At 46.6% G+C, this 23,087-nt stretch overlaps 2 protein-coding genes across 2 annotated transcripts; both read left to right on the top strand.

Annotated features, from left to right (window-relative positions):
• Window positions 1-120: 120 nt before the first annotated feature.
• icam5 (intercellular adhesion molecule 5) lies at window positions 121-6,453 on the top strand. The gene is given in 10 exon segments (XM_062450069.1): window positions 121-335; window positions 1,570-1,848; window positions 1,939-2,313; window positions 2,555-2,827; window positions 3,062-3,202; window positions 3,205-3,357; window positions 3,653-3,889; window positions 4,160-4,387; window positions 4,582-4,854; window positions 5,057-6,453. Coding segments are annotated over 10 exon segments (2,220 nt in total). The 5' UTR covers window positions 121-280; the 3' UTR covers window positions 5,263-6,453.
• A 754-nt stretch (window positions 6,454-7,207) lies between these two features.
• Window positions 7,208-21,394, top strand: trip10a (thyroid hormone receptor interactor 10a). Its single transcript, XM_062450068.1, is given in 17 exon segments — window positions 7,208-7,496; window positions 10,908-11,023; window positions 11,645-11,701; window positions 12,003-12,109; window positions 12,112-12,149; window positions 12,822-12,884; window positions 13,472-13,576; window positions 13,944-14,072; window positions 14,248-14,394; window positions 14,523-14,711; window positions 16,665-16,829; window positions 17,120-17,143; window positions 17,699-17,808; window positions 17,941-18,073; window positions 18,465-18,553; window positions 18,683-18,816; window positions 19,716-21,394. Coding segments are annotated over 17 exon segments (1,782 nt in total). The 5' UTR covers window positions 7,208-7,472; the 3' UTR covers window positions 19,868-21,394.
• The last annotated feature ends 1,693 nt before the right edge of the window (window positions 21,395-23,087 follow it).

Genomic DNA, 23,087 nt, shown 5'->3' with positions numbered 1-23,087 from the left:
GAGTGGTCTGTTTGGTCGATGCAACTTGTGACTGACTGTGGTTAGCGGCATCCTCTTTGCCTCTATTTCCTTTTTGAGGTCAGACTTTCTATGTTCAATTTCATTTTCTCCTTCACACAGACGGGACAGCGTATGCCAGTAAGGTATAGTAACAGGTACTAGGTCTCTACTATCAGAACTAAGCAAGGAACCAGGTGGTTCTATTAACAGCCAGGAGCATCCTCTTGTCAACACCCCCATCCATTCCCTCCATTAAAGCATTGATTATCTGAGCATCAATATGATCCTACAGCATAGCATGTTGGTCTCCCTCGTGATCGGGCTGTTACACATCGGTAAGTAAGAACTATGGTGTGGACATAATGGTTTATACACAGTATGATGTTATGTATATGTTGTTAGTTGTGGTTAAGGTTTACCACATAGCAAATACATGTTTTGTCTTTTCTTTAACGTAATAGTAACTATGTTCTCACCAGTGGTCCTCCACTGCGTGGCCTAAAATCCATCACAAAATATTTCCAAGAACATCCAGTCTGTCTTCCTGCCTGTCTGAATGTCTCCTGCTTTTGTCAAACCTTGCACTCTTTGTGGTGTGTTAAACTCCAAAATGGCTTCTGGGAACCTGCACAATGCTATTACAACCCCATTTTAATTTTTAAACACTATTTTACAGCCAGGTGGAAATTGGAGGGTAGTTTACCGATATTGTAATATTTGTAGTTTGTTTTCAAAACCCAATAAAGTTTGGAATCCATAGCATCCGCAAACGTTGGGTGAGTAACACAAATATGTACACCCCACAATGGTTGAGCATCCACAGAATTGTTTATAAAATTGAAAAGTTTATAAAACTGAGATTAGGCTGTGATGAGACAGAGCAGAGACAAACTATAAACTCACAAACTAAATTCAAAAGTGTAATTGAAATTTGTCTTTTCACAACGTATGCTTCATGTTTTGCCTACCCGCAATGTTTCTGGGGCTCTCTCGTTGTTTAAGATCATTGACCTATGCACTTTTTGTAAAGCTCTCTCTTGTAAGTCGCTTTGGATAAAAGCGTCTGCTAAATGACTTAATGTAAAAGTTAATAAACAAACTAAAATGCTAACAAAATATACCAAATGAATAACAAAGTGTAAGCATATGGTGAAATGGCGGATCCTTTTAGTAGATGTGTTATGCTATTCTAATGGGAGTGGTAGGTGTTAGATGATGTGATTAACACTAGAACGGTTAACGGAAGAACAGGAGGAAGTTTGAGTTTGACGGAAGTTTGAGTTCAAGAAAAGCGGAACTCAAACGGAAGTTTGAGTTCAAGAAAAGCCTCTGATATGCATGGGGAGGATTGTGGTTTAGCATGGTTTCACTTAGTTGGAGTTGGTAACAGTGTAAATATAGTGTAAAAAGTCAGCAGTAGAATGCACTGTGCTCATCAAAGTAGACCCATGTCCTGTCTGACCCTATTGTTGTTCTTTGTAAAAGCTACTGTGAAACTACACTTCTACTACTACTAATTTAAGAATATAAATAAGAATAAGAATGTAATGTGCCACAATGTTTCAACAGCGTCAGGTGGAAAATGCCCCTCTGAGAGGAACTATCTCACTCTGGAACCGGATGAGTTGGTTGTGAAACATGGTGACTCAGTCCAAGTCAACTGCAGTACCTTAGAAATCTCTGATGGGATCCATTGGGTGGCTACTGAAGGAAGCACCTCAATAGAATATGTACAGTTTGTCATCTGGAAAGTGGATAATTTATTAAGCTGGGATCCACAGCCCCAGTGCAACATATCGTTCAATAAAACAAGTTGGTGCAGTACAAAACTCACATTGATAATTTACAGTAAGTATTGACTTGAAGATAGGAAAGACTTAGCAATAAATGATACATGACAAGGGAACAATGACAACAATTTTTTTTTTTCCACCTCAGAACTTCCAGACGTTGTGTCCATCTCTCCTCTGAACCACACTGGACCAATGGTGGAAGGGACAGAGTACCAGCTGCAGTGTGACGTCCTCAATGTTGCTCCTGTCCAGAACCTCACTGTGACCTGGTACAAAGGAAATGAAACCATAAAGACAGACTCTTATGGTGACCAGAGTAATACACCAGTGAATAAGTCATCTATCCTCACCATCACCCCAAGTAGAGAAGATGACGGAGCACTGTACAGATGTGAGGCTCAGCTGAACCTGGGACCAGAGGGACCACAATATTCCAACACATCATCAACGTATTCTATTGAAAAGGGACCACATCCTTCTCCTGTTAATACATCAGAACATCATAATATGTTAGTGCACTGTGAGTATTTCATAATCCGGGGGGGTATGAATTAATTGCGTGAGGAATAGGCTACGCTCTTTGTTCGCGTTGTGAGGCAGAAGAAGATCGAGACTTTGAACAAACTTTTGTTTAGTGCCAGAGGAGGGCGATATTGTCTTTTGAACAACACATGAGGTTCGTTTTAGCTTTGCTGCAAATTGGCAATCAAATATTTGTGTTAAAAACAAATTGACTAATACACTATCCTCTTCTACCACAGTAGGTACAACTAGCCTATATCCTCTGGAGATGAACCCTTCCAGATTGGGGGTGAGGTATGGAGACTCAGTTTCAGTCAACTGCAGCACATCGGTAGCAGACCCTGAAGGCATGGGCTGGGAAGCATCTGATGGAGCCACAGGCTTGGTTGACAACGTCACATGGGTCATGTGGACAGTAGAGAGCTTGAAAGACTGGGATGCAAGTCCAAAGTGCTTCATCAATCTCAAGAATGGAGATCAGCATACAGAGACACTTTGGGTCACTCTATACCGTGAGTATTTTCTGGCAAGAACCACAGTCCCTTGTGTAACAGAAAGGGAACAAATGTGCCCTGATGTGCATACTCTATCTGTAGTAAGGTAATTGTCCAATTTCACAGGAGAGGGGTTTGATTGGTGTAATACAAAATTTGTATTGTGCACCCAATATTACATGCCAAATTCTGGTCTAGTAATGAGGTCAACATCGCCCCAAATGTTTCTTTGTGACTCAAATGTATTTACAGAACTTCCAGACGTTGTGTCCATCTCTCCTCTGAACCACACTGGACCAATGGTGGAAGGGACAGAGTACAAGCTGCAGTGTGACGTCCTCAATGTTGCTCCTGTCCGGAAACTCACTGTGACCTGGTACAAAGGAAATGAAACCGTAAGACACCGGTGAATAAGTCAGCTATCCTCACCATCACCCCAAGTAGAGAAGATGACGGAGCACTGTACAGATGTGAGGCTCAGCTGAACCTGGGACCAGAGGGACCACATCCTTCTGCTATTGATTCAGATTTCAACCTAACCGTGTTCTGTGAGTCTCTTATTACACATTTAATAATCGTAATTGATTGTGTTATTTTTTCCAATCTCCCTTGATCTGCTCTTTGATTGCTAATTCCCCAAACAGAATTAAACAGCGTGTCGCTTGTATTTGGACGTATCTCATTTGCTGAAAAATTCCCTTCATTTTTATCTTAAAGATATGTGACCCAATTTCCCTTGATGCAGATTTTAGACCTGCCCTGCGATTAGTCATTCCCAAAACAGAATTACACAGTGTGCGTTGCTTGTATCTCATTTACTTAAAACATTCTTTCAATTCACAGATAAGCCAGTGATCCGCAAGTGTCCAAACAGTTTTGCTGGTAAGGAGCACACATTCAGCCTGGACATGAATATCTGTGCAGCCGATGGGAATCCTCGTCCCCATGTTCAGTGGTACCTGCATGGGAGACTGCTAAACAGCTCTGAGCGCCTGACCAGGAGGAACTCGGGGGAATATGTCTTTACAGCCACCAATGACCATGGCGCTGTCAACTCTACGGTCACCATCACAGTGGAATGTAAGTGAATGGCATACAGTATATGTAAATACATGTATTACATCAACGTCTCAAGACGCTTTTTTTCAAGCTTCGCTTCGACTAACTGCTCTGTGCTTGGCCTAATCACACTGAAAGCAATACTTACAGTGCATTAGTTCTTGTGAAACCCGCAAATGTGTCCTTTCTCTGCATGTTGTGTTTGAATGTACATGTAAATTACATCTGATACATGGTCTCTATGGCCTACTTATTATTTAACACGAACATGTCCATCCTTATCCTTTACAGATGCCCCTGAGTTGATCTGCCCTGTTCACTATGAAGGGGAAGAGGGTAAAAATCACAACCTCACTTGTTCAGCTGGAGGGATGCCGGCACCTACGATTATCTGGAGGAAAGATGGGAAAGAAGTAGATTTACCTGTGCGTCTGACCAGGAAAGATAGCGGGGAGTACAACGTCTCAGCAATCAACAAACATGGAACTTCTTATCTTAAAATGGATGTCAACATCTTGTGTATGTGATTTGAGGCTCCAAAAGTTCTCTGCTAATGCATGAAGGCTGCGAATGAGTCATTGGAGCTGAAAAGACACATTTGAGAATTGAAATAGCCGCCTGCCAATATTTGAACTGTGCTTCCGTTTAGCCTTGTCTGGCATTTTACAGTCGCACAGCTCCGAGAGGTTTAACAGCTGCTCTTCTCCCCTCAGATGCCCCTGAGTTCCTGCCAGGAGAGGACACGCTGGAGTTGTCTGAGGGAGGTGATGAGTCTCTGGTCTGCAGCGCTGAGGGAAACCCTCCTCCTAAACTGGAGTGGACCTACGATGACGCTGCGGGAAATGTAAATGTGACCACTGGGGGGCGCCAGAGCACTGTCAGAATCACAGGAGCCACGTCGACCAACACTGGGAGCTACAGCTGCACTGCCACGAATAGAGTTGGGAAAATGACCAGAATGATCACAGTGACAGTGATGATGAAAGGTAATAAATATAACTATGCATCATGTAATGGAAGCACAGAAATCCTTCGTTTAATGATGCCATTCCTGATAGTCATGATCATTTCAATTACAAAGCCCCTTTAAATTAAATGGATTAAATTGTTCACAATTAATGACACCTGGCAGGATGCCTATACATAATCTTGACTCTTTTCTTCATCACTCTCTCCCTTCCGCTGCAGAACCCTCCAGTGACACACTGTATTACATTATGATCATCTTACTCATTTTGTTCTTAATGATCATCATAATCATGGTCGTGAAGCACCATTTTAAAAAACGAGGACACTATATATTCACCCCCACCCCTCAAGAGACTGGACAGCAGACACAATCAACTGATTTTCCTTTAAACACACTGTCTCAGAAAGCCAATGGTTCCCACTGAGTGGGCTCTATTAGGCAATTTAATCAAGATTGAGCAACTGGACAGATGCTTTGCTATATGTCAGGCTGTTACTCATATCTCTTTTGGATTGTGTAATTTCTGTGTTATAATTTTGCTTTTAATGCCTCCAATTCTAGACTAAGATTAGTGTTTTCAATGACCCTTACAGGATTATCAATAATGCTAACAATTGTTAGCATTATTGGTAATACCAATAATTGGTGTGTGGTGTGTTTAAAATACTGTATTTGATGCTTGTTAGGTGCTCAAGCTTGATGTACAGTAGCTATTTCAATTAAATGTGTTTAGCAGCGTTTTTTATATTCTTGTTTTTGTAAGACATTTTAGTGCTAATGTTTTATCTTTGTCTCAACTAGTGCACAGTGCCCATGATGCAGTCAGTGATTAAGATGTCAGTGAGACACACAAAACACAAAGTCATGGAACTATAGATAATGCACAGTGCCTGTGATGAAGTAGGTGACACATACACAAACAGCCAATGCTCTGGTGCAGTTGTGCACATTTTATGTAGCCTAGAGATGTCTGCTGTTTCCTACATTATCAATTGCTTATGTTATGTTAATCAAAATGTATCATATTGGTTCTCTGATAAATTGTCTTACCCCCATAAACATCGATACATTTAGTTTATCACATACGTCATTACATGCACAATTATTGAGTCAGTTATCATAATTGTAGGCATAACTCATCATACATGTACAGTTCTGCCTAAGGGATGTTTGCTATGTTTACATTAACATTTGTGTTTTTTTTCCTTTGTGCTATGCAGTGCTCTTTAGTATTGTATTTTCTATATCGCTTTCACATAAAGACCAGACAACTGACTGAGGAGGTTAATTCGTAAGAACATTGTTCCTGTTGCTTGTGGCTCACTATATCTTTGACTCATATAAATAAACCGACAAGGAAGCTAAAGTGGTATGAAAAATGTTCTTGTTTTAAACAGCCAGTGATTAAGATGTTGCTTTGTTGATTTGGTGGCACAAAGACACAGACACACAGATTCTTGGAACTATAGATAGTGCAATACCCATGCCTGTGATGCAAATAGTGGCTATTATATTGGTTAGTTGATTTGGTGTTAGTTTAACAGCAGTTTGTGCACATTTGCAATGTGCAGGCAGAGTTTTTGCATCAATAAACACATTAATTCATGTAACAAAATGCACTGATCTATACTGAATAAAGTGTCCACTTGATATTGTTTTTCTGTTAACTAGCCAGCATTTCATGCCTCAAGAAAATCCTTTGAAAGAAGCTGATTCAATGTTATGCCAGCAGTCAGCACTGCTCACCTTACTCTATTGCTGTCATAGTTTTCTTCATTGCATTGCAGGCATTAAGAGGCAAAATACCATGCATTCCACAATTTATTTGCATTTCTCTACCACTTTAACATTAGCATTTTCATCAACTGTATTCTACTCAACATGGCTGAAAGGGATCAATCATGAAAAAATATTTTTGGGATCTGGAAGCTTATCCAAACAACGTCAAACGCAGACCCGCATGATGGGTTCCGAAATGGACACCTGAAAAATTACATCTTTGCACAATGCCCGGTCCTGGAGCTAATCGTTAAATAATCATGTCCTAAAATGCCACTATAAAACTTGCACAGACACACACAAACATACACACACACACACCCAAACATACACGCACACACACATATTTCTCACATTATAGATTATATTGGTGTAAATGTCCTAAGGATTTTGTCGCAAAACATTTTGTATTACCTTGACTGTGATATAAACTTAAGTGATATAAACGTGCATCAAAACGGTTTCCCTTTCATGTCACAACAACAATTTGCTAGCGTGGTAGCAATGCAAATGTTGGCAATGTCATCAGAAGTTCACTCTCCATCCAATGTGCGGCCCCTTTAAGAATTAGGATTCAGGAGTGACGCGGATATGAAAGCTAGTTTATCCGTCTTTCCTTTGGAAGTTGGAAAATTATTTAGTGTAGCTAGCTAGTTAACTAACTAACTAATTAGAGCTCACTCTTTTGCGACAATTGAGAATAAACGATTTACTGTGTGTAGAACCTATTCAGAGGTGTGCTAGAGTTACAGTTCATCATCTTTAGGGATTGGGGCGTCCTCTGAATGTCGGGACAACTTTGAAGAAGTTCTTTGTATTCAGGGGTGGCTACAGAGAGAAATCTGCAAATTGAAGATGGATTGGGGCACAGATCTGTGGGTAAGTTCACCAGTTGTCAAGATTGAAGTTGACACGTGAAATAGATCGCATTTCCCAATGATGAAGATTTCTAATGTTTGCTTGCAAAATGTGAGGATTGTGTTTAGCCAGTTGACTGTATAACGGACGAGTTACACGATCCCCAGAAAACTGTGTTACAGTAAAGGCTAACTAGTCAGACTCAACTAATGTTACAGAAAGTGATCAACTGGCTACTGTAGTTTAGGGTTAGGAAATTAAACGTTTCCTACTTGCAATGTTTCTCACAGCTCCAAGCCAATTGCGCGCATAATTTGCGGCGTGATTCACGTTATTGCTAAACGAGCAAGCTAGCTTATCTCAATTAAAAGTAGTCACGTTTAAATGGAACCAGATTTGAAATATAGATTCGTTGGCAATTCAGGTTGAGGATTTTTGTTTTGTTGATCTCACTGTCATGACTTGAGTGTTGCTAGGTAGAGTGAACTGTATACTGAAAATATGTTGTGCCCTCAATACAATAATCTTGGTAACTACATACACCTTTAAGACATATTTATGTTAAAGTTATAGATACATTCATGTAGGTATTTACTCAGTATTCAGGTAACAATTTTTGGGGGATTCTCTGTTGTATTATTCAAGATTGTAAACTCTACCCAGCTGCAGGAGCCATACAGTACAGTATCCAACATGTTTGTTATGGTCTCAAGTACGTCCTACGACCTATTGTATTGGGACATTGACTGTTAAAAGGAAGTAGTGACGATGTAGCCATTGAACGATGCATAAGAGAGACACTATATTTCTAGCCTGACTCCACATTAATTCTGTTGACAATCAAGGCCTGTAAGTCCCTGCGACTATTTCAGAAGCGATGACGACACTTTAGACGCCACCTACTAGACAAGCAATGTTTTTGTTTTTTTACATGCATGAAAATGTAGTTAGCCATTTGATATTGACCGTACAAGGAAGCAAAAAACTAAAAGTTACTTGTTAAGAGCTTAAGAGAAAATGTCTAAAATTCCCATTGTAGGAAGATGAGATCAGGATCCGTGTGGTCTTTTGCACTGTTATCAGAAACGAGTTATATCCTCTGTTGGAAAGTCATGAAGAGGAAGCTTTTGGGGCTGGCCTGACATATCAAACCAAGCCAGAACATGCTCTGAACCCCATGCGCCGAACGCTATTGCACGGTCTCATCTTTGTTATAACAAACACCTCTTTCTGTTAAAGTGACAGTAAAGAAAGCAGCATCTCTCACACACAGACACCCACCCACAGGGGAAGCCGTACAGTACCAGAAACAGAATATGTAAATAGAGCGTTACAGAGATGAGGGTGATGAGGTTCTGACCTCATTAGAGTCCCCCCCCCCCCCCCCCCCCTCCCCCCCCGGGCCTCTTCCCCCCCCTGTCCCCTTTCCAATCACAACGCTGGAGCACCAACCTAATTAGTTTTGCCCTAATTTAATGAAGTCTGCTCCTGTATCTGAATTTCAGATATCGTGGAAATCTTTTTGGGTTAAAGCTCTTTGTTTCTTACTAAGACCTTTGTATCCTCTAACAGACAGATTAGGCCTAATTCCGAATCTAAAACAGACTTGATATATGAGAGAGAGAGAGACAGAGAGACAGAGAGACAGAGAGAGAGAGAGAGAGAGAGAGAGAGAGAGAGAGAGAGAGAGAGAGAGAGAGGAGAGAGAGAGAGAGAGAGAGAGAGAGAGAGAGAGAGAGAGAGAGAGAGAGAGAGAGAGAGAGAGAGAGCGAGAGAGAGAGAAAAACATTGTACACCTTAAGACCGGGGGCCTAATTGGTTTGGATTGTGTTCTCTTAGTAACCGAAACCTCGCGGCCAACGATGCACTATGACATCTGTCCCCTGCTCTCCGTGCCGTTAATCCTCTTGCTATTTTAAGCGACAAGTTTTTACAGTGCAAGAGCCTGCCTGCCTGGGCCTATTGGTGAAAGAATCGTGTCTTCTGCCAACCTGGAACATGCCAGACAGGCCCATGAGACTTTCATAAAGTGTATAAAATGCAGTGACTAAAGACTGAAACATGTGCTCTGTTGCATTTGGGTGTCTCACCAGGGTGACGCCTTGATTAGGCTAGGTTCCTTAGCTTTCGTGTGAAAGTGAGCCTCCATTTAGCTTGTAACGTTATTTTGGCTTGATCATATTTTTGTTTCCTGAGGGGCTGTGTTGCCTTATTTGAAAGCCAGCCTGTAGGTGAAATCGTCCAATAAAGGTAGTGAAAAAGTTTCACTTCCTAAAAGAAAAGGAATGGCTCTATTTTCCTGAAAGTCGGTTGTCTAATGTGTTTCTTCTTTTTCATTCAGTGAAGGCACTCAAAAGACAATGCTATTCCGGGTATTCTAACACCGACCCATGACCTCATTTTTGTACATAGTGTGTTACGCTTGTACACTGACACACAGACGCTCGCCCCATTCACATAATATAAACGTAAAAAACCCAGGGAGTGACTTTGATACTCATTAGTGGACAGAGGTCCTGGAAAGAAAAGCGACGTTCTATTTCCCGTTCTCTTTGTGTATCTTCTTTATGCAGGGGCATATGAGAGAGGTCAAGAACAACATGGCCCAGCATGTTTGGAATCTCTTCCAAGAGGTGCCCCCTCCCCCATACTGTAAAAGTCATCAGACTGAAGGGAGAGGGCTGGAGGGAGGTGTTTGTGGAAGGGGGAGTGACGCAGGATTGGGGTTTTTGTAGATATCATCTCTGTAACAGGCTTGTCTGTGCTTGAAGTGCTCATAAAGCACCCAGCCAAATAAGGTCCTGGCAGGCAAGAGACAGGTCTACAATCACCTCATTAACATGTCCCAGTGTGGGAGTTTCCTTTGGTTCAAAGGTGGCCCGTGTGGTGCCTTTTACACTTGTGTTGTCCTTCTAGGAATGTCTTCTCAGTCGGGATGCATAGTAATAGTCCTTCTCTGTTTGGTGTACTCTCGTTGTGTTATGATTCGACTCGCCACCCCGATACAGTCTGCAAACACGCAGGAAATGGGAGAGAGGAGACCCTTCCTGTTTCCTGTCTTGAGAACCCTGGTCATTTTGCCGCTGGGCCGGCCTTTTCTCTGAGTATCCCCTGTCTGTCTCCGTAGCATTGACACGATTTAAAAGCCATAGATAACATTGCCGGGGTCAAGGGTTATGCTTTCATGGTGAATTCTTGAAAGGAGCTGTGTCAGGGAGGTCGACGAGACGGAAGAAGGTATCTAGAGTTTTATAAATCCCAACTTGTTCTGAGTTTTGGCGTCCATTATTCTTCATACGAGGTCGTTACCATCATGTGGAACACCCGATCTGCTGTTGCGATGTCCATCTGTCTCCTGTTCACAAGGAATACCATCTGTAGCTCACTTTTCGTCTGCTCTCTCCCTCTCTCCAACCCCTTTTTGGTCCGAAGGACCAATTTGACATCATCGAGAAGCACACCCAGTCTGGCCTGGAACTGGTGGAGAAGTATGTCAAATTTGTGAAGGAGAGGACTGAGATCGAGCAGAGCTATGCCAAGCAACTGAGGTAGGTCTCATTCCTGACATGGTTCCTCACCGACATCAAATGAATGTTCCCGGCTCATATATGCCTGTGTGCTTACGTGTGATTTGTGTATGTTTGTGGCTTTTTGGCCTACAGCAGCTGGTGTGTGTGTGTGTGTGCATGGAAATGCTGTTTATGAAATGCATGTTGAAGTCTTATGACTTGTCCGGGGCCGAATCGAACTAGTCTCCTCCTCCTCCTCTGCGTGCTGGCTTGGGCCCAGCCCAGACGCTCCCAGCAACACTGGCCTCATTCTCAAGCTTCAGACCTACATGGCTCTCTCTCTCTCTCTCTCTGCTCCTCACTCTGTCCGTTGGCTCACTCTCGCTCTCCCCAGGCCCCACAATCAGCCACCAGCTGCTGTCTGCTGAGCTCTGCTGGACAGGAGGGGAAGTGGGAGTAGACTAGCGCATGATAGACGGGATGTGGTCAGGAGAGTGAGAGGAGGAAGATTAGGAGAAGTGGGCCTTTTTTTTGTTTTTTTTTGGGGTTGCTTTTGTTTGTGTCGAATGAAACACCAGAACCCCAGAAATGTCTGTCGAATGTTGCAATGCCGACCCGTTAATCATCTCCCTTCCTCCTCTCTCTCCCATGTGGTCCCAGGAACTTGACGAAGAAATACAACCCTAAACGAGGGAGTAAAGAGGAGCCGGAATGCCGGTGAGAAACGGTCGAGGCTTGCATCACGGCAGCATATTCAACTTATCAAATCCCAATAGTTAAAACACCGAAACGCTTATATTAGTTACCATGGGGATGTGGAAGCTTAGCACAGTAACGTTTTTAGCAATGCAAATGCCTGCTACTATCCTTGCCGGGCCCGAGCGACAGCATCAATGAAGTGAATGGAGCCTGTCATTACTTGGCGTCCATTGGCTGAGGCCTTTCATCAACAACCTTGGTAATTGCTCGAAACCCTATCTCTGCATCCTTCCTTCTCCTGGCCCCTCCCCTCCTGTAGGTTCTCAAATCACCAGTCCTTCCTAGACATCCTGAACGAGATGAACGACTACGCGGGCCAGAGGGAGCTGATCGCTGAGAACATGATGATGAACATCTGCATCGAGCTCACAAGTACCTCCAGGAGCTCAAGCAGGAGCGCAAGATGGTGAGGGGGAGAGAGGGATGTCGAGAGAGAGAGAGGAGAGAGGGGGCGAGGGGGAGAGGGGGATGGAGAAAGAGAAATGAGGGATGGAGAAAGAGAAACGAGAGAGAGAGAGAGTCACCTGACGGGAGGAGGGATTGGGTTCAGACTGGGTGACGTTGAACTCTGGAAGCACTGGAAACAATGGAGCGAGGGGATGAGGAGAACAGCTGTGGAGGAGGGAGGGAGGGACAGGGAGGGTCAGATGGCAGGAGGTGTACAGATGATGTATAGGTTGGGTGTTGTGGCAGGAAGGAAGCGTTGCTTGTTGTCTGGTGGGAGGGACCGGGGGAGGGTGGTCACACTAGTATTGAGTCACTGGCGGTGAGGAATGCCTTGGCTCGTTCCCACTGGAATGTTAACAGAGCAGCACTGTACAAAGTCTCCCAGTAGACATGATGTTCCAAACAAGACACACTGGTATTTGTTTATCATCTATTTGGCGTTGTGGGTTCGGAGGCCATTGTTTATTCGGTGCCCCTCAGCCCATTGACTATCCAAGTAGTTACTGTCACCCTTCTGTCATCTGCTGTCTCCCTCTAATAGTCTGTTGTTCTTTTCTGTCTCTGTCCATTTCCCTCTCTTGCTCCATCTCTCTCTCTCTCCCTCTCTCTTATTCATTCGACACATCTACAGCATCTGGTCGAGGCCAAAAAATCCCAGCAGAGCTTGGAGATCACCTATAAGCAGCTCGACAGTGTAAGTTTGGCTTGTCTGGCAGCTGAACTCTGTATGTTCCACTGGATTTCCATGCAGTGTAAATTGTTGCTCAGTGTAATGGAGGGTGCAGGTTTTTTTTCTTTTTTTTTTCCCCCCTGTGCATTCTTTCTTTTCAAAGGGCTGTACTTTCGCTTTCGACCCGTCAACGCAGCCAGGCGAATTTCCATACTGTCCCTGGCATTTGCCCACTGTGTTTCTTTGTGTCTTCACTGCAGTGACAATACAATGTCGAACAATTGAACGAGAGTGTGTGTGTGTGTACGTTGTATTCCTAGTATGGGGATTTGATTTGTATATGGGGAGAAAAAAGGCTGTCTGAGTGTCCAAAATATCCAATATTTGCCCATTGCCTCTGACTATACACCTCAGTGGACCTGAGCCCTGTTAGGGGACGTTCCGGAAGGATCCATTTCCTTACAGCCTGGGGGGGGGAAACCCTTTTTTACCTGATGTAAATCCTGGCCGAGAAAGGCTCTCTGAAAACCAAATCCCCAGTCAGACCATGCCCATTGTTGACGTGGACGGGCGCAAATGACCAGCGTCTCCTCCCGGTGCCTCTCCACCAGAGCAAGAAGCGCTTCGAGAGGGAGTGGCGGGAAGCCGATAGAGCGGCTCAGTGTGCCGAGAAGACCGACCAGGACATCAATGCGACAAAGGCCGATGTGGAGAAAGTGAGTACGCCCGATAGAGACCTGGAAGGTCAAAGCACCGGGATGAAAGCTGTATGGACCCGGACCCCCCCCCACCGTGTTGGCCCTCCTCTCTCTTTTCTTTTCTTTTTTTCTCTCTTACCCCAGACTTCCAGATTCACTTCACTGAACCTCTGGGGGAACGGGGGGGGGACGGGAGGGGGGACACATTCCCCGTTTGCTCCCTTAACAGTGGAGTTTGAGCTCTCAAAATGGTCTCTCTCTCTCTCTCTCTCTCTCTCTCTCTCTCTCTCTCTCTCTCTCTCTCTCTCTCTCTCTCTCTCTCTCTCTCTCTCTCTCTCTCTCTCTCTCTCTCTCTCTCTCTCTCTCTCTCTCTCTCTCTCTCTAGGCAAAGCAGCAGGCCCACATGCGGACACACATAGCAGAGGAGTGTAAGAACGACTATGCGGCGCAGCTGCAGAAGTACAACAAAGAGCAGAGCCAGTTCTACTTCGGCGACATGCCGCTCATCTTCAACGTAAGCAAGATGGCCGCCTCTCCGAGGCCCCCGAGTCGCCCCTTCAGACTCGCACAGCACGGGGTCTGTGGGGTCGGTTCGCTGGCCAAGCGAAAAGAGTCCCTTCCCCTTTTCTGCGTGCGCTAATATCGGCGAGGGGATACGACCAATGTCAACGGGTGTGTGTGTGTTGCAGAAACTCCAGGACATGGATGAGAGGAGGGTGAAGAAACTGGCCCAGGGCTACATCTTGTTCTCGGACACGGAGAAGCACGTGACGCCCATCATTGGGAAGTGTCTGGAAGGCATTACTAAAGCTGGCACTAATATCAATGAGAGGAGTGTAAGGCTTCCTTATCACATGCTGTCAAAAACACGCACGCACACACACACACACACACACAGTGGATTTCAGTACAGACAGACTCGAATATGGATTCTGTCATTGTGTGCTGGTCTCCCGTCCTCCAGGACTCCATGGCTCTTATAGAGCAGCACAAGTCTGGCTTCGAGCGCCCGGGTGACCTGGAGTTTGAGGACTACAGCCAGGGGATCAACCGGGCCTCGTCCGACAGCAGCCTGGGGACCCCTAAAGGCCCTTTGGACCTGCTGGGCAAGAACAAAAGCAAGCCCTTCTGGCTGTTCAGCAAGAAGAGCAAGGTAGGTGCAGGGAAAGGGGGGTCCATGTCAACACCATCTAGACCGGGCCCCGCGTTTTATAGCCGAGACCATGTTAGATGGGCCGTGTTTTTGCATGAGGAATAGACAGTGGTTTGGACCAAACGTACACGCGCCACAGGGTATGTTTACTCCGGCAGAGGCAGAGCAGAGGCAGTCAGGGCAGAGGCCAAGGGGCTGAGACAGAGAGGCAGAGCCTTGGGAGAACACCACCCCCCCCCACACCCCCACCCCTCGCTGGGGAACTCTCACTAGACCTGAAGCTGCGGCCACACACACACACACACCTCCCACTAACTAAGAGCTCCGTACTGCACGGTCCTCCCTTTCTCTTGCACGCACGCACACACGCAAATACACACACACACATACTCCAACAAGCGTGCAGACAAACAAACAACGATGCTTGCAGATATGCCCGTGCATCACCTTTCTAGAATAGACCTCCTGCATGGCTGTTTCCCTGGCTGGGATTTACCCTCCCCACCCCCCCACCCCCCCGCCCCCCCTTCTGCAGCATTTGACCCCGGTTTCCAATAGGTCGACTGGCAGCATTGTGCCGGGGTTGTGCTTTCATCAGCACAGGGCACAGACACATTGGTTTTTCCGCTAACAGGCATCCACAAACAACACTGCTGCCATTATACTGCTTATAATGCATCCTCAGAGTCGCATGACAGAGACTGCTCTCTGCCAAGGATCGGATCGGGGTCGGATCATGATCAGGGAAGTCTCAGTGAGTGGCCGAGTCATGTTTTAACCCCCCTCCCCACCCCCCCCCCCCCACCCCCACCCCCCACCCCCAAAAAAGCCTTTGCCAAAATGGGGAGCCATGTAGACGAGAGCTCAAAAGCTTCATTGGAGATCATGGATCACCCTGACCTTGCCTTAAGGGGGTGTAGTAAACCATCTCCTCAGCGTGCCCCCTGAGCCAGCTCCTAACTGACCCCCCCCCCCAGCACCCACCCCCCTGCCCCTCTTTTCTCCCCCTCCATCCCCCCTCCATCCCCCCTGCTCCCCCCCGCTCTTCCCCCTGCTGCTGCTGCATGCCCCACTGGCTGGGCTGGGCTGTGTGGCTCTGTTCTCTGCTACACCCTCGTGTACTGTTCTGTGTGTGTGAGTGTGTGTGCGTGCGTGCGTGTGTGTGTGGGGTCCTGTGTTGGTCCTGGTGTCTTCTGGAGTTTTGTCCGTGGCTTTACCGTAGATGTAGTTGAGAGAGATTTTAGCCGGCTAGTACCAAACCCCCCCCCCCACTCCCCCTCCAACAGTTACGCCCTCACCCCCCCCCCCCCCCCCTCCTTTCAGCTGTGTCGCGTTCATTTTGACATGTTACACCTGGTTCATCCGTACTGGTATGTGTCCAACTTGGCTGGAAATTGATTTATGTTCTCACCTGATTTAATTTAGCCATCGTCGTATGTTCAGTTAGGATAGTATACCTGCGTGCCCTGAAGGAACTGTACTTACGGGTAATCACGATGGATTTGGTGTCAGCCAATGGGACGTATCGTTTACTCATTGATCGGCATCACCAGTGATGTGCCTGGGGGGCCTTTCTGCCCCCCCCCCCCTGCCCCGCCCTGTCTCGTGTTTGGCTGCTGGTGGTGGTGGGCTGCTGTAGGAGCGCGGCGCCCCTGTCCTCCGAGGTCTCGGGGTTCCCGCCAGGCTAGCTCCAACGTTGTCTTCCTCGCTGTGTGGTGCGCTTAAGGTGTTTGACGGTGTCTCTCTCTTTCCCTTGTCACCTGTTTGTTTGTTTGTTTGTTTTTGTTATTTGTCCTCCCTCCACCCATGGTCCCCCCCCACCCCCCCCACCCCACACCTCCTCACCTCCTTATTCCCACCCTTCCTCCCTCCCTCCTGCCCAACCCCCATCCTATCCCCTCTGCATACCCCCCTGGGTGTCTGTGCCTGGTCCTGCTCCCCCCCCCCCCCCAGCTCTCTCCCTCCTCGCCCGCTCCCTTCTCCACGCCCCCCGCCCCCTCGCCCGCTAACGGACCCCCCTCCCCCAAGTTTGGCCGGGACCCCCTGTCGTACTGTTTGAAGGAGATCAATAAGACAGTCAAACCCCGAATCTCCTCCTTCCGGACCCTCAGGCGATCGGTGAGTCACCAAGGTCAGGGGTGAGAGGGCTCGGGGGCCCACGCCCCGTTCTCCGAGGCCTCCACCCAGCCCAACCTGTTTGCTGAGATGAACCTGTTGTCATGTTGTGGTTCTTATAACACGTCACTCCTCAAGTGAATGGTACTGTTCCTCAGACACTCCGTAACCCAAAGTACGTCTAGACCTTTCTCTCTCCTGTTGTGTGTGTGTGTGTGTGTGTGTTTTCAATGGAAAGTAGTGAGGATGTTTTGTGTAGATCTACTGCTAGTTGTGTTTCTCTCTCCCTCCAGAGGTTTACTCCAGAGAGGACCACGGTAATGACGTTTAGAAGGGAGCTGTGTGTGTGTGTGTGTGGGGGGGGGGGTTAATGGGGTGCTCACTATTTACACAAGCTTTAGACGGGACCACCTCAATCACCACACGATTGCTAGTGCATGCCCTTTTTGAGAGTTGGTGCCACCTGGTGGTGGGGACATGTAATTGTGTTTTAGTCTTTGTGCTCTATTGAAAGCAAACAAAAGCTTAAAATATTTGGGACAAGTGCTAATTCTCTTGTTTACAGTGTCCTTTTCTTCCACAACGAATATGACCAGAAAACACTGGACCTTCACCTATAAGCTCAGTCATTTAGGGAATTTGTGATTTTCTGAATAAAACGGGATTGCATGTAATTACACGGGTAAAGGTGGAAGTCTTGGGCTTTTTCAGCGAACCAAATGAAGAACTCTTATCTTAAAGTTAATGCATGCATGTTTTGTCAGTAAAACCGTTGAACCCACAGACCTTCCTCTAGAGTTGTCTGTGTGGTGTGTGTGTGTGTGTGTGTGTGTACAGAAATGCTGTGATCCTCACTTTCTCTGCACCCTTAGCCCACAGTAACGGAGGACTTTGGCCACCTGCCCCCTGAGCAGCGCAGGAAGAGGTTACAGCAGAAACTCGATGACATCGGCAAGGAGCTGCAGAAAGAAGTCGACCAGAGGTGAGCGCTTCGACAACCTGCTGTGAGCGTTTGAGCGTGGCGTTTACCTCGGCTTGGGCCCTGCGGGGGGGTTCTTTCCTACGGGGACTGACGCTCTCCGCCTCGGCCCTGTTCCCTTCCCCCTGTCTGCAGCGAGGCCCTGGGGAAGATGAAGGATGTTTACGAGAAGAATCCCCAGATGGGCGACCCTGCCAGTCTGGCCCCTCAGATCACCCAGACAGCCCAGAACATGGAAAGGCTGAGGGGAGAAGTCAACAAGTATGAGGTAATACACCCTGTCATGATAAAAAAAATACAGTTCCATTTGTAATGTGCCTTTTTCTTGCCCTCTATATGAGTGTATATGGTAGATACTCTTTTCAGAGGTACAACGTTCCTTCTGCCTTCTCTGTGGGTTCTCTTCTCCCAGCAGTGTTTCCTGATCGTATGCATGAGCTTTACAACAGTGTTTCCTTTACGTATCCATGGGCTTTTACAACAGTGTTTCCTGATCGTACGCATGGGCTTTACAACAGTGTTTCCTTTACGTATCCATGGGCTTTTACAACAGTGTTTCCTGATCGTACGCATGGGCTTTACAACAGTGTTTCCTGATCGTATGCATGGGCTTTACAACAGTGTTTCCTGATCGTATGCATGGGCTTCGTATCTTGCAGTCGTGGCTGGCCGAGGCAGGAGGCCGAGGGGACACGCTGCGCTACACGTCCCACTCCTTCAACAACAACGGCGCTCACGACGTGTACAGGTGAGCCCGGGGGAGTCCCCAACGCTCTTGTGTGCCCTTCAGAACACCGAGTACCGGACGCCAATGGGCCGTACGTACCCGGACTGTCCCCCTGACGGTGTGTGTGTTCCGTGCCCCCTCCCCCCCCAGCCCTGACGTAGCGCACTCTGACGAGGGCACCCCCGACCGTCCCCAGGCCATCTACGCCGAGTTCGACGACGACTTTGAGGACGAGGAACTCGCAGCTCCCATCGGCCAGTGCACGGCCATGTACAGCTTCCCGGGTGAGGCCCCGCGCGGACGCCGTCCCGGACCCCCCCCCCCCCCCCCCCCACTCAAATGGATTCCCCTTTCCAGAGGAATCTTTTGTCACTAACCGTTCGCTTCTGCGTGTCGTCGCCTCCTTCCACCCCTCCTCTCCCCATCCTTCCTCACCCCTCCTCTCCCCATCCTTCCTCACCCCTCCTCTCCCCATCCTTCCTCACCCCTCCTCTCCCCATCCTTCCTCACTCCACCCCCCCTCTCCCCATCCTTCCTCACTCCACCCCCCCTCTCCCCATCCTTCCTCACTCCACCCCCCCTCTCCCCATCCTTCCTCACTCCACCCCCCCTCTCCCCATCCTTCCTCACTCCACCCCCCCTCTCCCCATCCTTCCTCACTCCACCCCCCCTCTCCCCATCCTTCCTCACTCCACCCCTCCTCTCCCCATCCTTCCTCACTCCACCCCCCCTCTCCCCATCCTTCCTCACTCCACCCCTCCTCTCCCCATCCTTCCTCACCCCCCCTCTCCCCATCCTTCCTCACTCCACCCCCCCTCTCCCCATCCTTCCTCACTCCACCCCCCTTCTCCCCATCCTTCCTCACTCCACCCCCCCTCTCCCCATCCTTCCTCACTCCACCCCTCCTCTCCCCATCCTTCCTCACCCCTCCTCTCCCCATCCTTCCTCACTCAACCCCCCCTCTCCCCATCCTTCCTCACCCCTCCTCTCCCCATCCTTCCTCACCCCTCCTCTCCCCATCCTTCCTCACTCCACCCCCCCTCTCCCCATCCTTCCTCACTCCACCCCCCCTCTCCCCATCCTTCCTCACTCCACCCCTCCTCTCCCCATCCTTCCTCACCCCACCCCACCCCTCCTCTTCCCTTCCCAACACCCCACCTCCCCTCTTCTCCCCACCCGGCAGGTGCCAGCGAGGGGACCATCTCCATGCAGGAGGGGGAGGTCTTGTCTGTGGTGGAGGAGGACAAAGGGGACGGATGGACGCGGGTGCGCAGGACCAACGGCGACGAGGGCTACATCCCCACCTCCTACGTCAGCATCGCCCTCAACAAGTGACCCAGGCCGCCCTCCCCCCCCGCCCACCCTTCCCCCCGCGGGTCTTCCCATAAGTCCACCCATCATTTGAACATCTCGATCACAGCTCTGCCCCCGAGACCCATCGCAGAGAAGTGACCGTACCACGAGACGGGACCACCCCAAACACGAATGTCCATTCGAAAGCCGAGGGGCCAACAGACTTGACTGGACCTCAGTGATGTACGCCCATACTTATTTGTCACCTGCTGGCCAGAGATGGGTGCGCAGGGCTTCCAGGGTCTCTGTGACTGTACCAAGTCACCGTAAAGGCCCGTAGTTACACAAACCACACACGTGTTTGCTCGAGTTCATGCCATGATATCGACTTGTGCTTCGTGGTTATGGTCAGTAAATGAATATGATTACGTGGGGTTTACGAACCCTTGTTCTCCGTCGTCAGCGTGCGACCCTGTCCACACCACGAGTCCACAGGATGAGGAGAGAAGCGAGAAGACGGCCGGTGGAGCTAGGATCGGGAGGATGTGACCTAACCTGTAAATAGCTGTTCTCGTCTTTTCTCACTCCCTCACAGACAAATGGCGAATCAAAGTACGTTCTTGCCCTTCTGTAGTTTCCTGCGTTTTTGTTGTTGTTTTTGTCTCTGAAGAAATAAAGGAATTGTCTTAATTTATACAACTGCACAATACCAGGGCTTCGGTAGTTCTGCCTCTGTGTTCTAGGTAGAGAGTTAAGTCCTGGTAGAGAAACAGCGTCTAGCATCCAGATTCAATTAGTTTTACACATGAGGCCAAAGACTATAAGGTGATGGCAACTCGAATGGTCAGACAATCAACACCATATCTTCATCACACTTAAAACCATAACAACAATGGTGTCTACGAAATAACTGTTTAGAATCAAGATCTTTAAATGCTAAGTTCTTGTTTGTATTAAAACATAATTTATTAAGAAGGTTGAAGTTATTATAAAGTACTTAAGGATTCCAGTTGAATTAAAGTTTTGTTTTGTTTTAGGGAATTGACTTGCTCTTGTGGTTTTTCCCTGAAAACATGGAGGACTGTCAGTAGACACAAGTACACATTTTTAGGATAGATGCAGACAAAAATGTGCCGTTTGACTTTTGTATTTATGTAATAAGTAATATATATATATATATATATATATATATATATATATATATATATACATATATATATATATATATATATATACATATATATATATATATATATATATATATATATACATATATATATATATATTTTAGCTATCACAACACCACTATTGTCTTATTAGCTTTCTAACCTCACGAATAAAGATTTCTAAGTTGTGTGTAAGTGTTTTTTGACAAGAATGTTCATATTGTCTGGACTGATACCTGTCTCCAGTACATCAGTGTGTTATTGAGCCAGACAGGAAGGGGGTTCTTCATGTCAAATGGACTCGTGTCCCTGTGCCTTTCTGGTTTAAAGCATTGTGTATATACCATATTTGCATTGAAATGTCTTTGGTTTTCAAGACTAAATAAACCTTAAGCACATTTTAGATTTTGTGTGTTCTCTTTTCTGATTCTTTTCTTGCATTACTTTGATGACCCGTATCGTTAGTATTTACCTGTCTTGTTCAATTCTAGAAAGCATCTTGGCCCTCTCAGCCGGTCTACTGTACATCCTAGATAAAGAATGTTCTGATCCGTGCAGTGTGTCTTTAGAGCAGCAGGTGGCAGTGTTGCAGTGTTCACTTCTCCATGTTTCTTCCTCCACACGGTGCATATTTTTAACTTTGTGTATTTGAGCGAAATGTAGGCCAGAAATTTGCATCGTTGATTTATATTGCACGGGCAAAATTTATCTGCATGATTTAAATAAGGGTCTTGCATTATGTTTAGTGGACAAGGCATGCACTTCATTCACTAGTCTTGCACTTTGTCAAAATATTGATTTTGGTCTTGTAAAGCCTTTCCCTTCACAAAAAAAAGAAAAAGAAAATCATACCTGAATTGTGTACCAGGGTTACGAACAGGAGCTGAAGAAACATAAAAGGTTCAATCAATACTCAATGTGAAGCTCAATCTATTTTGCGGCACCACACTGTGAATTAGGCAACCACCCACGCTGACTGACTGGTCAGTTGATTGAGTATCATCATTTGTATGCATCCCTTTAACTCTAAAGGATTGGTAAAGGTCAGCTTTTCCATAAGACTGCCTGTCTCAACTGGATATGCAATACTGCTGGTAGCAGGGGCTTGCTAGAGAACAGACCTGCATGTCTAGAAAGTTGCCAGCGGTAAATGTCCACACATAGCTCAACATCATATTTATCCTTTGCTAGTGGGGATACATTACATTAGAAGGTTATGAAGTTGGCGTTTTGAGGTGCCCCATTAAGTAATGAACATCATGAGTAGGGAGGTGTACAACATCACAAGCCTCGGTGATGAGAGTAGGTCTCTGGAGGTAGGTAAGTCAAGGTGAGTGAACACCAGGAGCACAGTGCCATGGTTACCAAAGTGTCATGCTGGGAAAGACATTTAACTAATTGTCAGTCAACTGGATTGTCTTTGATTGATCCAGTGGACCTAGCTCTTCACAATTAAGTAAAGCCATGATTATCAGTTGAAGAGCACCATGTCGATGATTACATCATTGTAGTTCAGCTGAATGGAAGTAATTAGAGTTATAGAATGTTAAAAGCAACAAGCTGAAAGCCTGTAGACATCTTTTCTTCAGTAGGAATCAGACTCTGACACCTTTGACACACAGCATCAGGCTGCAAAGCCATTTCATTGCAGCTTGCTCTTACAAAACAAGCAATTATTTATCTGCAGTGTTCACCCGAGGTGATTAAATATTCAAAAACTCAATCCTCTTTCAGATTTATGTCGTAGAAGAAAAGCAAGATGAAATCTTGAGTCACGGTCAAGTGTTTTTACACTTGTCCTTGTGACAATTAAAGAAGCCATTAGAAGATCTCAAGTCCTGGATCAATCTCACAAGTCACAAACTTTGGAGACTGCTGTGCTGGCACTTAAAACAAACGCCATAAACCAGCACTCACCCTTTTATGAGGGTGCTAGCTCTTTATTCTGACTTCAGACAGTGTTCTACATTTCAATTCCTACACCAGCGCTGCTCTAATCAGTCTTCATGAAGCAGCTAAAGCCGGTAAAAGGGGAGCATTGCTGGAGAAAAGGTAAATCAGAACATTGTGGTTTATCTTGCCTTCCTGTCTGCGTG

Source organism: Osmerus eperlanus, chromosome 2 (genome assembly GCF_963692335.1).
Source record: "Osmerus eperlanus chromosome 2, fOsmEpe2.1, whole genome shotgun sequence".
Classification (NCBI taxonomy): domain Eukaryota; kingdom Metazoa; phylum Chordata; class Actinopteri; order Osmeriformes; family Osmeridae; genus Osmerus; species Osmerus eperlanus.
This window is presented reverse-complemented; position numbering and strand designations above follow the sequence as displayed.